The sequence below is a fragment of the Chanos chanos genome, chromosome 1, assembly GCF_902362185.1.
Source record: "Chanos chanos chromosome 1, fChaCha1.1, whole genome shotgun sequence".
In the NCBI taxonomy this organism is placed as follows: domain Eukaryota; kingdom Metazoa; phylum Chordata; class Actinopteri; order Gonorynchiformes; family Chanidae; genus Chanos; species Chanos chanos.
In genome coordinates, this window is record NC_044495.1 from 41,298,941 (window position 1) to 41,313,738 (window position 14,798).

The 14,798-nt window shown below is 45.0% G+C and overlaps 1 protein-coding gene across 1 annotated transcript; it reads left to right on the top strand.

The window, feature by feature from the left end:
• The first annotated feature begins 2,836 nt into the window (after positions 1 to 2,836).
• Positions 2,837 to 12,913, top strand: LOC115828225 (zinc finger protein 497-like). Its single transcript, XM_030792214.1, has 7 exons — positions 2,837 to 2,950; positions 3,344 to 3,757; positions 3,986 to 4,229; positions 4,972 to 5,542; positions 8,592 to 8,683; positions 10,160 to 10,626; positions 12,398 to 12,913. The coding sequence occupies exons 1-7, from the start codon at positions 2,837 to 2,839 to the stop codon at positions 12,911 to 12,913; spliced, it is 2,418 nt and encodes an 805-aa protein (XP_030648074.1).
• Positions 12,914 to 14,798: the final 1,885 nt, after the last annotated feature.

Below are 14,798 nucleotides of genomic sequence, written 5' to 3' on the forward strand. Positions count from 1 at the left end.
TTTAATCAGTAAAGAAAGATCTACCCCTCGAGCGCCTTGTGCAGAGCACAAGCACAAGCACGTCTCCGTGCCAAAGCTTTTAGAGGATTAAAACCCAAAATGGTTCCATCTTCCTTGGAAAATCCTTGCCGTTTGTACATTACATTAGACGCCGTCTCTTCAGTCCATCAGTCTGCGGTTCCCCGTTAAGCCGCCTGACGTTGTTGCTGCCTGCCAGTGCCGCTCTTCCCGCAGTTCCATCAGTTCAGGTGCAGCTGCCACCTGCTCCCCCGGTTATTCTTTGCCGCCTTAATTCAGTGGCTCCTATCGCCCGCCCTCAGGTAGACATGCAGAGGCCCGTAATAATAATATTCACTCTCTCTCTCTCTCTCTCTCTCTCTCTCTCTCTCTCTCTCTCTCTCTCTCATGTTTTGAAAGTAATTCACTGCACTTTAAGCAAACATTTCCAAAGAACGTGTTCCACTATCCACGTATGGATGCGAGTTGATTTCGTCATTCCCGAGTGTGAAAACCTCTCCGCACGACTCATTATGACTCCTGCCAGAACCGGGAAGACATTGTTCTCATTGCTGAGTTGCAGAGACTGGTTCTTAATCCTTGGCTTCCATTTAACAATCTGCCTTGTGCAGAAGACATAGATTTTCTGGTGGGGGAGGGGGTGGGGGGAGTGCCTCATTTGGACCAATGTGGGTATAAGGGCTTCTTTTGCACAGCTAGTGAAAAGGGACTAAACCGCTTAAAATTATCCATGGTGACTCTGTCTCTAGCCTTTATTGTTCTACCTCAATCCAACACAAATTTAGAGGGTATTCTGACAACCCTAGGAATCAATAGGGCAACATGGTAAAATTTTGTGGTCAGTTGTTGGGGGGGGCAGAACCCTTTTGAACAAGAAATTTTAAAAATCGAAACTAAGCAAGTGTTGGTAATGATATTTTTGCCCTTTCGTCTTAGAGCAGCAGAGACTGTGGTTTAAGTAAAAAAAAGTTCTGTTATGTTAGTATGGGTTGAGTTTTGAACACTGACTCTCTTTTGGAGGTTATCTGTGTCGCATCAGTCATATCCCGTCCATAGATTCATATCAACTTTCCCTCTCACTAATATTTGGACATGTTGACACAGGAAATTACACCATTTGATAAGTCTCAAACCCACTTGCTCTTGTGTTCTGAACGATAACACGCCAAGATAGTGTTTATCAAGGCAATATGCTAGAGAACAGGGATGCATACAAACACACACACACACATACACGCACATACAGTTATGTGTTTTGCATAAATCCCTTCTACTTTCTGCATATTGCGTGTGTGTGTGTGTGTGTGTGTGTTTGCGTGCACCACCAAAGTGTTTTCAAATGGCCATCTGTCTACAGCCCCTGCCTCTTCACATTTGCACACAGTCCAATTGGATTCTCACTGGCTCTTTCACACCCTGGTGCCCCTAAGGGAGTATCACAGGCTGCAGGATGCAACCGTGCCCACCCTCATAACCAGTGCGTGCTCAGTGAGATAGTCCTCCTTACCACTCACAACTGCCTGCCTGCCTCTGCGTGTGTGCGTGCATGCATGTGTGTGTGTGTGTGTGTGTTTGTTCTCTGCAGGTCCACAGACATGGCCAGTGACTCTCTCTATATGTGCTCCCCATGCTGCTTGTTGTTTGGGACTTTGGAGGAAGTGGTAACACACCAACTCGCCTTCCATCCTGCCGAAACGTCAACTGGACCGCAGGCTGAGGTAACAGTGCCATAACAAACGACAGCTCTTATATCTGTAGTCATGTTACATTTAAACATTAAAAAAAAAAAAAACAACAAAAAAAACGGAAGTTGGCCAAATCACACTTGTGTCATTGTCAGTCTTGAGTTTTCTGCCCTGACAGAGTCAGTTCAAGGAGAACATCTGTGGCCAATTCCTTGTGGGCAATGAGATGATGATGATGATGATGATGATTATTATTATTATTATTTCAGTATGCCTGCAGCCAGTGATCTGCAGTACTCCTAAGACAGAGTTCTGTATCTCTGTTTGAGACAGTAACTGGATATTTTACGGGACTTTTGAGCTGTATGTGGGTGTTTGATCCGTGCCAAGTGGAACTTGTGACATGAAGGATAAACTGCTGACTGTCAAACCTTCAACATTTTTGGTCCAACTCGAAGTCTCTGACTCATACAGTTTCATCACACACCGAAAGCGTTTCTTTCTTTTTTCTCCCTGAAGCAGCAGATTCTCTGTGTTCCTGTGCCTAAAATGATAGGAAACTACTGTCATTGGTTAAATATCATTTGTGTTGTTTGCGTTGAATTTGTGCTGTTCTGAGGTCAGTTTGACAAGTCTCTGTGCAAAGCTTTGATATGAAAGAGATCTTCTGAATGGTCTAGACCTCAGTGATAAGTGGATAAGACCACTCAGACCAGATAGTTATGAAAAGTCAAAGCAACCAGTTTTAGTCTGTATAGAATGTCCTAGAAGCAGGCCACTTTGAGATGATAGAACATTTTGTATGGAAACACCATAATAACAACATTCATGTTCCGTCTACCCTTGAGATCACTGGACCCGTGACAACCTCCTCTCGCTTTAAGACTTACAGATTAATATGTTTTTATAAGCAGTCATAAAGTTCTTTTGACAGTTATGAAACATCACATACCAACCTTACTGTCAGCAGTGACATATCAACAATAAATGCTCACATTCTTCTTTACACGGTCCCTCATATCTGCACGGGTACTATAGACTTACTCTGTTGACTCATCCACCAGTTCACAGAGCTGCAGGTCAGGTGGAACAGAGTGTCGTCTCAGAACAGAATAGCAGTTATACAAGTAGGCATGCAGTTAAGCACAGGGTTTGCTCCCAGTGCACCAGCAACATCACTGGCAAAATCGACATCTATACAGCCAATGAGAGTACACAAAGAATGTGAGCATGTGAAGAATGTGAAGGTCAGAGCATGAGTGAAGAATCAGAGATTGGTGAGACTGTTACAAGATTCAAGATTCTTTATTGCCATGTGTAACAAGTACAATGGGATGCTTACTTCCCACTTACTCCCTCAGTATCACTTATAACTTAAATTCTACACACTAAGTAAGTATATAATAAGTACAATAAAAGAGAAGTAAGTACATAATAAGTACAATAAATACAGTAAAAGTATGATACAGTGCGATACAGTAAACGTACAATAAAAAGTGACTAGGGAGAGTTATGTGACGAAGTAGGAGTTATAATACTATGGTGGGTGGTGCAAAAAATGTGATATTGAAGCAACAATATAATGAAAAGGTGTAATGATAAATGATCATGATACATACATACTGTACATCTTTGTTTAGCTTCAGAGTTCTGCAGACTCAGACGTTTCCCAAGATGATCCTCCTCAACCCAGACCACCCCCTGAGCCCCCCTTAGATGCCTCACCTCAGGAAATCCAACCCACAGTGCCTCAGAACCCTTCCAGAACCCAACCCAACTCCTCACAGACGGAGCTCAGCAGTCTACAGAACCAGGAAGATCGAAGCCGAACCAAGAATCTGACGGTGAACCTTAAGCGGACTCTGCCAACCGCCCAGAGTTTGAAGCTGAGGCAGGTTCCGTCCGCACCACTCATTCGTTACCAGTGCGGAGAGTGCAAAGCTCTTTTTGTCTCGCTGAGTCTCTGGCAACGCCATAGCAAACTGGGCCTGTGCTCCACCACTGGGATAGAGGACAAAAGTGATGAAGAGAAAGTGGAGGACGTCAAAAGTGAGGTGAGGGAGGAAAAAGAGGAGGAGGGGGAGAAGGAGGAAGGAGAGAGGACCAGAGGTAGTGTTGATAAGATGGATGGATCATCTTTGGAAGCAGTAGAGAGAGAAGAGGTTGTGCTGATGGAGGAGAGAGCCAGTTCTGAATCGAGGGATGAAAAAATGGAGGAAGACAAAAAAAGGGATGAGACGTTAGATGACAAAGACATGGGCTCATCGCCATCTTCTCTGCAGGTTCAGACATGCCTGTGTATTCAGTGTGGTTCCAGTTTCAACTCCGAAGAGGCATTAGCCACTCACCGCAGTTCCCACCACGGCCTGAAGGGGGCACTACACCGATGCCCCATCTGTACACAGGAGTTCATGAACACCACGCAGTTCCTCTACCACCGGCGGCAACACCGTCAGAAAGGTGAGGAGGCTGTACCAACACACAGCGCCAACCCTATGCCGGGATCACTCCGACAGAGGACAACAGGTGGGTATTTTTCTGTGTCAATGGAGGTTAGAGGACACAGATTTGTGGGGGTCGTCAAAAGTGCACTAAAGATAAATAAAGTCATGGTGTATTTCAGTGTTTTTTCTTTTCCATTTTTAACCCCCTTTTCTCGTAATTTCGGAATTTTGAAATCCCTAGTCCCTGCTCCCTGGATCTGGATGGGTGAAAACCGGCGCTCTACGTCCTCTGAAACATGCAGTCAGCCTTGGTGGTTGTTTGAAACATGCAGTCAGCCTTGGTGGTTCTTTATATTTGCCTAGTTTACTAGTGTTTCCATGGGAACGTAGCGTATGCGGAGACCCACACCATCACACCTGCCTACACCTATTACGGCCTGCATGCCGTGTGTAATAGGTTTTAATTCATGACTCATGTGTTGCACAAACCCAGCATCGCCCTGTTCAAATACCATTGTTCTTGCACCAACAAGTGCCTGCTTCAATGGCTAATGGTCCCACACAGGATTAGACTATTTTAAACCCTGCGAATTCGCCCTGCTTTCCACTCTGGTTTAAAATTGTCTTGTGACTGTGTTACTGGTTTTACATCCTCTTGTTGTAGGAGAGTGATAGTGGAGAGTACAACAGAGCCAACATTATAACAGTCACACAGCCTAAAGCAAAGACATCAGTGTAAACATTTCACTGTTGTTACTGGGACTCTTGCAGCTGACTCTCCAAGTGTATGTTATTTAGGTAGTACTTCCATTCTTGTTTTTCAGAGGGGGAGAGGTGGAATTTGACAACAAAGGATGGGAGCTCTGAGGAAGATGGAGGGAGCTCCGCCCCTGGCATGCACATAGCCACGCCCACAGCCACGCCCACTGAACTCACCCCTTTGCCCCAGAAATCCTCGTCTTCGGCTCCTGAGCCATGCCCAGTGTGCGGGCAGCTCTTTAAACGCCGCTGTCACCTCCGTGCCCACCTGCAGCGCCACAGCGGCCAGAAACCCCACAGATGCCCGCTCTGCCCAAAAACCTTCGCCTACAAGAGCAACCTGGGCCGCCACAGGCTGGTCCACGGTGCCAACCGGCCATACTCGTGCCAACGCTGTGGGAAGGGCTTCACCCAGTCTGGCTCACTCAAACAACACATGCTACTGCATGCCCGGAACGATGCCAACCAGCAGCACACAGAGAGAGAAGAAGAGGAGGAAGGGGAGGAGCAGGAGGAGGGGAAGGGAGGGAAGAAGGGAGAAGAGGAGAAAGGCAAAGAAGAGAAAGCACTGTTGTCTTTCTCCTCTACTGACTGTTCCAACACCTACTGTTCTCACAGCAAGCTGCTAGAGCATAGGTTAGCTTCAGTCCAACACAAGACAGCACCAGGGTGAATAGTTTTGGGTTATAACTGTTGTAACAGATGTGATAGTTTTGTCACTGTTGATATTTATATTCTCTGCAGTGGTGCTGATAGCAGCAGTGACAGTGGTGCGTGTGATGGTTAATAATGTAATAATCACAGTGATATAAGTAAACATGATAATGGTTACGCCTGCAGAAATCTTTAAGGAGGATATGATAATATAACTAATAATCAAGGTAAAGCTCATGGAGAAATTTGACATTAACTGTGTTGTGTCTCTATAAGAATGGGGACACTGTTGACATTTAAAGTGATGGTAACAGAAGTCAGAGTAAAAGCAAGGATAGGAGCAGTGATGATAACAGTAGTAGTCATGGTAACAGTGATGATGACGTTGCTTGTGATAATAATAAAAGTGTCATTAATCATTGCAATAGCAACATTTGTAACCATTGTAACCATTGTATTGTGATGGCAGTAATTGTAGCGATAATGTTAACAGTGAAGACAGCAAGATTTACGATGATGATGGTAACAACGGAAGTAATAGGAGTGGTGATAACCATAGTTGTGATGATGTAACAATCATGGCAATAGCTGTGATGATGTAACAGTTGTTGTAATAGTTGTGATGAGGTAACAGTGCTGTGATGGTAATATGCTGCATCCAAAACCGCATACTAACGTACTAAATAGTACGTCAAAACAGTACGCCACCATTAGTAGTACGTCCAAATACATAGTATGCATAGAGTAGTATGTGAATAGTACCCGGATGACATACTACTTCCGTTGGAAAAACGAAGTATGTGAGCACTGGACACTTTTCAATCCCATAAGGCCACACGGAAAAAAGGGGCGTTTCTGACGCGGTCATTTGTGACTGAGAAGATTTTCAAGTGTAAGAGACAACCACTGTACAGATCTTAAGAAGCTGTGTTAAAATTACTAAAAATATTTGTCCAAGTGTAAATAAATAGTTGTCAGGAATCTTTCAAACGTTCCGTAAACGTTATTTAAATGTTAGAAGTCTTAGTATAAATAAAAGAGAGGAAACTTTCCGTAAGGAACAAGTTGGCACAGTTGGGTTTTTAAATGTACAGCTGTGTCTGTTTACGGGTAGTCGTCATTAAACCGCGATTATAAAGCTCACGTGCAAAAATGTTGCGCAATTTGATTGTCTCATTAGTGCGTCCAAATTCTAGCGTACTTTCTGTCTACAATCCTTTAGTGCATACTGCTGCAGTACGTACTTCAATGCAACATTAGTGTGCAGTATGTAGTATGTGGTTTTGGACGCAGCTATAGTCTTGGTAGATACAGCAGTAATGATAGTAGCTGTAATGGTAACAATGGTAACAGTGGTAGTAAATATGGTAATATAGTAATATAGTAATTGTCGTGATGGTGATAGTAGAGGTTATGGGAATTATGGTAATTGCAGTGATGCTGGTAACAGGAGTAGTGACTGTGTATTTGTGATGATAGTCACAGTAGTTATGGTAATAGTTGCGATTATGTGGTGGTGATGTTGGTAACAGTGGCACTGGCGGTAGTCTGGAGGGCAATATTGGTGATGGTAATGATTTATGTGATGATATTATTACTGATAACGGCAATAATAGGTATGTATGGGAATAATGAGATTCATTGTGTTCTTATTAAGAAGTTCATGTCCAGTGAGGTCTTAGGGTATTCCCCCAGGCAGCCTGTCTCTCTGTGCTGTCTTATCATAATCCACGGTGAACCTTCGCGCTGTCTGGGCAGTCATTCTGCTAGACCAAGCTCTAGATTGTGCGTCTAGTCAAGCAAACACAAGACCAGCAGCAGGCTGTAGTGTAGGTCACTGGAGGTCAGACATAACATATGTCCCAATGCTCATTCGCTGACAGGCGCACGCACACACGCGCACACGCACACATACACTCGTACAAATGCACAGTCACCAGCCTGCGTGCCAGCACTGTCACACACACGTGGCCCACGCCCAGACCGTGCCTGCGTGTACAAATTAGGGAGCAGAAGCAGAAGTAATGACGGAGTGACATATCTCATTAGTTTACAAAGCCACCATTCTGATGGCAAGACTGCAGTATGCTAGGCTCTCTCTCTGTCGCGCACATACGCAAACACACACACACACACATACACTCTCACATACACACACACGCACACATACACATGCACACACACACACATGCAAACACATGCACATATGCACCCACACTAACACACACACGCGCACACATGCACACATACTTACACTCACACGCACACACACACACACACAGATCGACAGTGAGTTGAGCATGGGACATTTGGATTCCATACCACACACAAAACAGTTTTCAGTATACAAGCTCATGTGTGTGTGTGAGCATGTGCCTGTGCGTGTTTGAATTAGATCAGTGTCATTCCTTGTTTAGTGTACATTGTCAAACTGTGTTGTGATAAAATTCCCATAGAGAGAGAGCGAGAGAGAGGGGGAAAATACGGTGGGGGAAGTAGAGGAATCCTGTGGAGAGATTAGTAAAGTTGGTGACAGAGTTAACCCTGAGGACTCACAAGTCTGTCTCTCCACATCTGTGTGTCTTTGTGTGTCTCCTACAGCCGGTTAAGATTTCTTATGGAAACACACATACAGACAATCTCACATGCACACACCCACACACTCACACATACTCACACGCACACACACGCACGCACACACACGCGCATACAGATACTCACACAAACATACACACACACATACAAACTTATGTGCACACACACGCCCACGCACACACATACTCACACACACATATGCTTTTGGACAGCAAATCCCTCAGGTCTGTGTGTTGCTCCAATAATCATATAATGGTAACGTCTCTCACACACACACACACACACAAATACAAAAAAAAACATCTTGACGTCTTGAGGCACATACAAAAAGGAAAGACGCTAGTCGGTGATATGTAATCTAATAATCAGAATGTGTAATCTGTCAAAAACAAAAATGCTGATTTGATTGGTTCTGTCTTCTGTCACTCTTGTGCAGGTCTGTTCACACCGGTCAGTTCTCCTGCTCTGTCTGTGGCCAGTACTTCCCCCGGAAGAGGAGCCTCCAACTTCACGTACTGTCACACCAAGGTCAGGGCGGTGTGTGTGTGTGTGTGTGTGTGTGTGTGTGTGAAAGATAAATTTACTGTCCCAGAGGTACGCTTACTTTTCAGTGTGTGTATGGTTGTAGGGATGAGGTTATTCTTCATGCTCTGCTTACATTCACTATGTCTGACATTCTGTATGTGTGTGTGTGTGTTACACACACCTCAGTGCTCTTGGTCTTTTGAAATCGTGTATATTTATTATGTGTGAGAGTTCTACTTCTCTCTCTCTGTGTGTCTGTGTGTTTGTGTGTGTGACAGAGAGAGACCTAAGCATTCTGCAGTCTTGCCATCAGAGTGGTGGCTTTGTAAAGTAATGAGATATGACACTCCGTCATGTGTGTGAGTGTATGTGTCTTTGCCCTTTCTCTCTGTACCTGCCATTTTGTGCATTTGTGTATATGCAGAGGTGTGCCGTATCTTCCTGGCATTTGTTTTTTTTCTGGTGTACTTTCTCTGAGTCCTGATCTCTCTGAGTCTGAGAGAGAGAGAGAGAGAGAGAGAGAGAGAGAGAGAGAGAGAGAGCGAATTTGAAAGACAGACACAGAGAAAGAAACTTAGAGAAATGGAGAACAAGTTGAGTGAGTTAGACAGAGAAAGACAGGGGGAGACTTTGTTCCAGCTAATAAGCTCTGACTTAGCTGCATCTCCAGACAGCGGAGGACAGTTGACGTGACGTAGCAGAACAGCAGCCAACACCCCCCCCCTCCTGCCACAACCCCATTACACACAGCCCCCCCCCCCCCCCCCCCCCCCCCCCCCCCCCCCCCCCCCCCCCCCCCCCCCCCCCCCCCCCCCCCCATTACACCCACCACCCCCAGGCCCCACCCCATGTCCACAGCCAGGCCATCACACCACTGGCTCTCTAATGGATCTGAGTGATCCGAACGCTTTGGCTTGCTCCTCTCGTGTTAGGCACCACTCTGCCCGTCGCTGTTAGCACGAGGCAGTCGCCACAGCGAGCGTGTCAAGGGCAACAGAGGCTACATGTGAACGTCGCTAAGTATGATGGTGATGACTAATGAAGTCCCCCATCTCCTGCGCCATTTCTCACTCCATTATAAAAGAGGTTATGAAATAATGAGGGAAGGATGATTGGAGAGAAGGAGAGAGGGCTTGGGAAACCGGGCCTTGCATGTCAGTTTGACAAATCTGTGTAAGATTATTGTAAAGCAGACTCTTCTTGTTTTTTCTCCTCCTCATTCTTGAACATTCTGGGTGAATTCAGTTGTTTAGCATTTTTGTTAGTAAAAATGCTTTTGAGCTTTTATCTTGAAGAGGATTTCTTCAAGGCGCTGATGAATCAGTTCAAGACTAATTATTACTCAAGAGATCAGATTTTTTTATTTGTTTCACAGACACATTTTCTCAAGGATAATCCCAGTGTGTTGTAATCTGAGTGCATTAAATTCCGTGCTATTCTCGCTATGCTAATTTTGGGTGTTGCCTTTTGTGTCTTTAGGAAAACAGCCACTGACCTGCCCTCATTGCTCAGACCAGTACCTCAACAGGTCCCAACTGGATGCTCATTTGCCACGCTGTGCAGGGGGGGCGGGGCTATGCACAGAGGAAGGCATGGGATTGCCTGGGAGGGGTTTTGGTGGGCGGGCCGGGCGTGTGGGCAGGTTAAGCTGTGATCTGTGTGGGCATCGCTGTGTGACTCAGGAAGGGCTGGACCTTCACCGCATGTCTCACTCTGGCCAAACGCCCTTACGCTGCCCGCTGTTGCCGTGCCGACGGCGTTTCGTCACCGATGCTGCGCTGCAGGATCATTTGCTCACCCACTGCCCCTCCCCCTCAGAATCAGGCTCCGTTGACACCATGGTTAAGCCCCGCCCATACCACTGCCAACACTGTGGGAAGGATTTCACCACTGCTTCATCCCTCAACGTCCACCTCAGGGTGCACACTGGAGAACGACCCTTTCAGGTTAGAGCCTAAAAAAAAGCCACCTTAGGGTTTTCACATTTTAATAATATAATTTTGGATATAGGAATATCTTCAGAATGTGTGGTGTGTAGAGGGGGTTTCATTAATCAGATCCGAAAGATTTATAGACTGACTGATTTTTCCAGGTCTGTGTTCTTCCCCTACTCCAGTTTGGTTGAAACAATGTGAATAACTGCCTTTTAGTGGTTACTTTGGATGTCTGTCATATTATCTGCACCAATCAGGGGAGTGCCCATGTTGTATAACACAGTGTTTAGGCCACAAACATAGTGTTGAGTCTGATCTGTGAACAGAGTATTAAGATCTTATTTACAAACACGGTATTCAAGGCTGTGAAATGTGACAGAGGAAGGTGTTTCCGGGAGCACACTGGTGCAGAAACACTATGACTGAGTAGTCACTTAATAGTTCACACTGCAGCAGAGCTGTTAGCTGAACAAACAACGATCAAACCTGACAGGGCAAGCCAGCTGTTCAGTCGTCTTTAAAAACACAGATTCAGATTTTCAACCATAAACCTGCAGTTTCACGCATGCGGTTTTACCCACAAATGTCCTGGCAATTTACTAGGGTAGGATTATGTGTGAACGGGACCCAAAGTTCAAATACTGAGAAAGTGGATCCAGCAATTTGGATGGAATGAGATTCTAAATCAGTTAAACAAAGGCTCGCAGACCAGTGATAAGAGATGAACAAAGATAAAGCGAAACCTTAAAAAATCAACATCAGTTATCTACAAAACGTCTAATAAATTAACAACTTTGTCAGCAAATCGACGCTCGAGAGAATGTGTCCACCCGTCATTTGCTTCAAGTCGTTAAGTGTCTTCTTAAAGCTGCATATGTTTGACATCCTATCTTGCCTCCCGGGATTTTCACATCACGTATGATCATGCCTGGACCTGGCAGCGTTCCGGCAATGGGCTGGAAGCACGGAAATGGTAGAATCTGCTGAGTTCAGTTACATTTACAATCACAGTGTTTAGTCATATTTACAAACACAGCATTGAGTTTTATTTACCAACACAGTGGTCAGGTCTTATTTACACACACAAGAGTGCAGGTCTCAGCTGGAAAATGACCAGTGAGAGATACACTGACGTGACTTGTTAGGCACCTCTGTGAAAACAAAGTAGCTAAGCATCGAGACATGACAAAAAAAAAAGGTTTCTGCGGTAGCACATTGGTGCAAAAACACTATGACACAGTTGTCTTTTAATAGTGTACATTACCAGAGAGCATTTAGCCCAACAAATGTTGAACAGAGCTGACGGATCAAACCAACCGTGTACTCCAGAGTGAAGGGGCACACTGACAATGAATAAACAGCAGCGGGTAAAAAAAAAAGAACAACTTTTACAAAAGATTTGGTTTAAAATTTTCTTGGTTTTTCATTCTCTCTGAAGAAGTATTTGTCATTTCTTTAAGAGGTGAGAGAGGTTCTGACTTGACTGGCGTGACCTAATTTTCGTTGAAACCTAAGCCATGATTAACCAGACTGGAGGGCTCGTCTGATGATACATCAGTCCTATCATAGTACAATACACCGTGTGTGTTTCAGTAATACTGACACATCCTCATGTTGTCTTTGTGAACAGTCAGCCTCTGTGTGTAACCAGAAGAAATGTATGGCTTCTTCAGATTTTCAGTTTTCTGCATAGGTGAAAAATTTATAGAGCGACGAAGGAACAGCGGAACTATGAGAGTGAATCTCTCTCTCTCTCTCACTTTCTTTCTCTGTCTTTCTGCAGTGTGGCCAGTGTGGTAAGTGTTTCCGGCAGATTCCACACCTGCGGGATCATGAGCGTTTGCACAGTGGAGAGCGGCCGTTTGTCTGCAGCGTATGTGGTCGGGGTTTTGTCCTGGCTGCTCGACTGGCAGAACACGCTCGCACCCACAGCGGCGACAAACCCTACCAGTGCTCCCAGTGCCACAGGGCCTTCCGTTCCCTCTCCAACCTGGGCAAGCACCGCAAGACTCACAGTCGTCCTGGCAACATCCCTCCCGATGCCCTGGGTGCCATAGAGGGGCAAGATGGGGGCGGAGCTCTCTCTAAAGGAGACGGAGGGACGACTGTTCACACCATCTTCCTGGTTCAGCCTCAACAAGCTCTGCCTCCTGTTGACACCGCCCCCTCCTCCATCACCACCGTACCCTCTCCCGCCCCCTTGGTCCTCCTGCAGCCTGTAGTTACTGTTAGTGATGAACAACAAGGGACAGTCATGCATCATGCCATTGAAGTCATTGTTTCAGAGACAGGAGATTAGAGAGAGAGCGACAATCAGGGGATGAGAGAGAGAGAGAGAGAGAGAGAGAGAAAGAGAGAAGAGACTAGAGAGGGAGATGGGGACCAAAGTGAGACAAGTGACTTGAGAGACAAGACACTAAAGAGCAACAGAAACAGGAGGCCTTCTTTTAAAAATACTGTAATAAATGGTGGGGAGGTGAAGCGGCTTTCTGTGTGTGAATGGACAAAACAAGGAGACAAAAGATACAAAGAGAAAAATTTGTCCCATAAAGTCCGTAAACTTAAAGCTCACCTTGTCATACCTTTATGGGTCCCAGTCTGACATTAGGCACTGCATTCATTTCATTCCCAGTAACTGGACGCAACTGGAGCCAGCAACAGACAAAGTCAGTGACCATCAAAAACCTTGTCTGGAAATGGTTTTACTTTCTAATAAAGGCACATCTGTGTGCGTCATCAAATCCAATGTCCTCTTTGTCTGTGTTTCTTATGCTTCTACCAGTTTTCTTCTCAAACAATATGTGATTACTATAATCTGTTTCTTCTGAGCCAGTGTAATTGGTTTTTATTGGCAAAACGATAAGGAGGAGTCAGTTGCCAAAGTGCTTACTTTAAACGATGTCTTTGTAAATCCATAACACTTAACTATGAATATATCAGTGGTCAACGGTATTATCCATATGCCACGTTCATCGTTCATTTCACATACACTTAAAACTGAAATTATAAAAGCCACCATAAAGACCCATTACAAAAAAAAGGCATCCTATTGGTAAGCGAAGGTGATTGGCCGCTTGGGCGCCGTTGGCGTAGTAACTGGTGCAGCAATTGAAGAGGGGTATTATGGGATGACAGGTGTATGCATGTGGACAGTTGGCAGGGCGGTGGAAGAGGAAGCCAAGCTGTAATGGTGTGAGGCTGGCTCCGTCTCCTCGTCCTAATAGCCAACACAATGACCTCTCCTCGTAGCTCTTAGCCCAGGCTTGGGGCTGCAATGCAGTGGAGAGAGGATGGAAAAAAAGAGAGAGAAACAGAAACAGAGAAAGACTTCTACATTGAGACTATGATATACTTTCAAGGGAAGCCCTGAGGCACACAGAAGATCTCCTGTAACATCTGATCCCAGCTTCTAGCTGCAGCCAAATAACATTAGCCTGCACTAGTGCTGTCCTTGGAGGGGATGTCTCAGTTGCTATATCAGACCCCAGGAGATCAAATCAAAGCTCTGTTTTAAACTGTTATAGACCATGGAGTACAATATTAAATGGCTCCACTCTATACCTGAATAGAGCTCAGAGAAGGTTCTGGAAAGCGTTAGCCTAAACCCATTCTGGGCAATCAAGAGAGAGTTAAAACTGCAGACTAGTGTTAAACCAGGGATGCTCAAGCCAGGTCCTCAGGAACCAAAGTCCTCGTTCTTTCTAACCTAATCACGTAATCCAGGGCCTGATCCTGTACCTGCGCCTACACATTCTTCAACATGTCAGAAACATGTAGCCATTTGGGAAAACAAAATCCAACAGGACTTACGGATTCAGGTGTGTATCCATTCTGGTGAACCAGTGTAGTCTGACATGGCTAAAGCCTGACACAGATTCTGTAAACTGTGCTGTACTGGGAGGAAGAGAGAGGAAGAGGACTGCTCACAAAGAGCTCCATGCTGAGACACCAAACCGTCTCACGTTTTTCTTTTCTTTTTTCTTTCTCCGTCTGGTACCGCTGGCTGTGATACATAAGGGCTTTGGAGAATTGACAGCTAAATGTCTCAGTCCTGTTAAGAGTTTGATTAGAGCACATTTGATAATTCAATTATACTAATTGAATTAAAAGGTAATTTCGAAACCATTTTTCAACCATTTCATATCACAGCAGTGGGCTAGTTTAAAAAAATTAATTTCATCAAA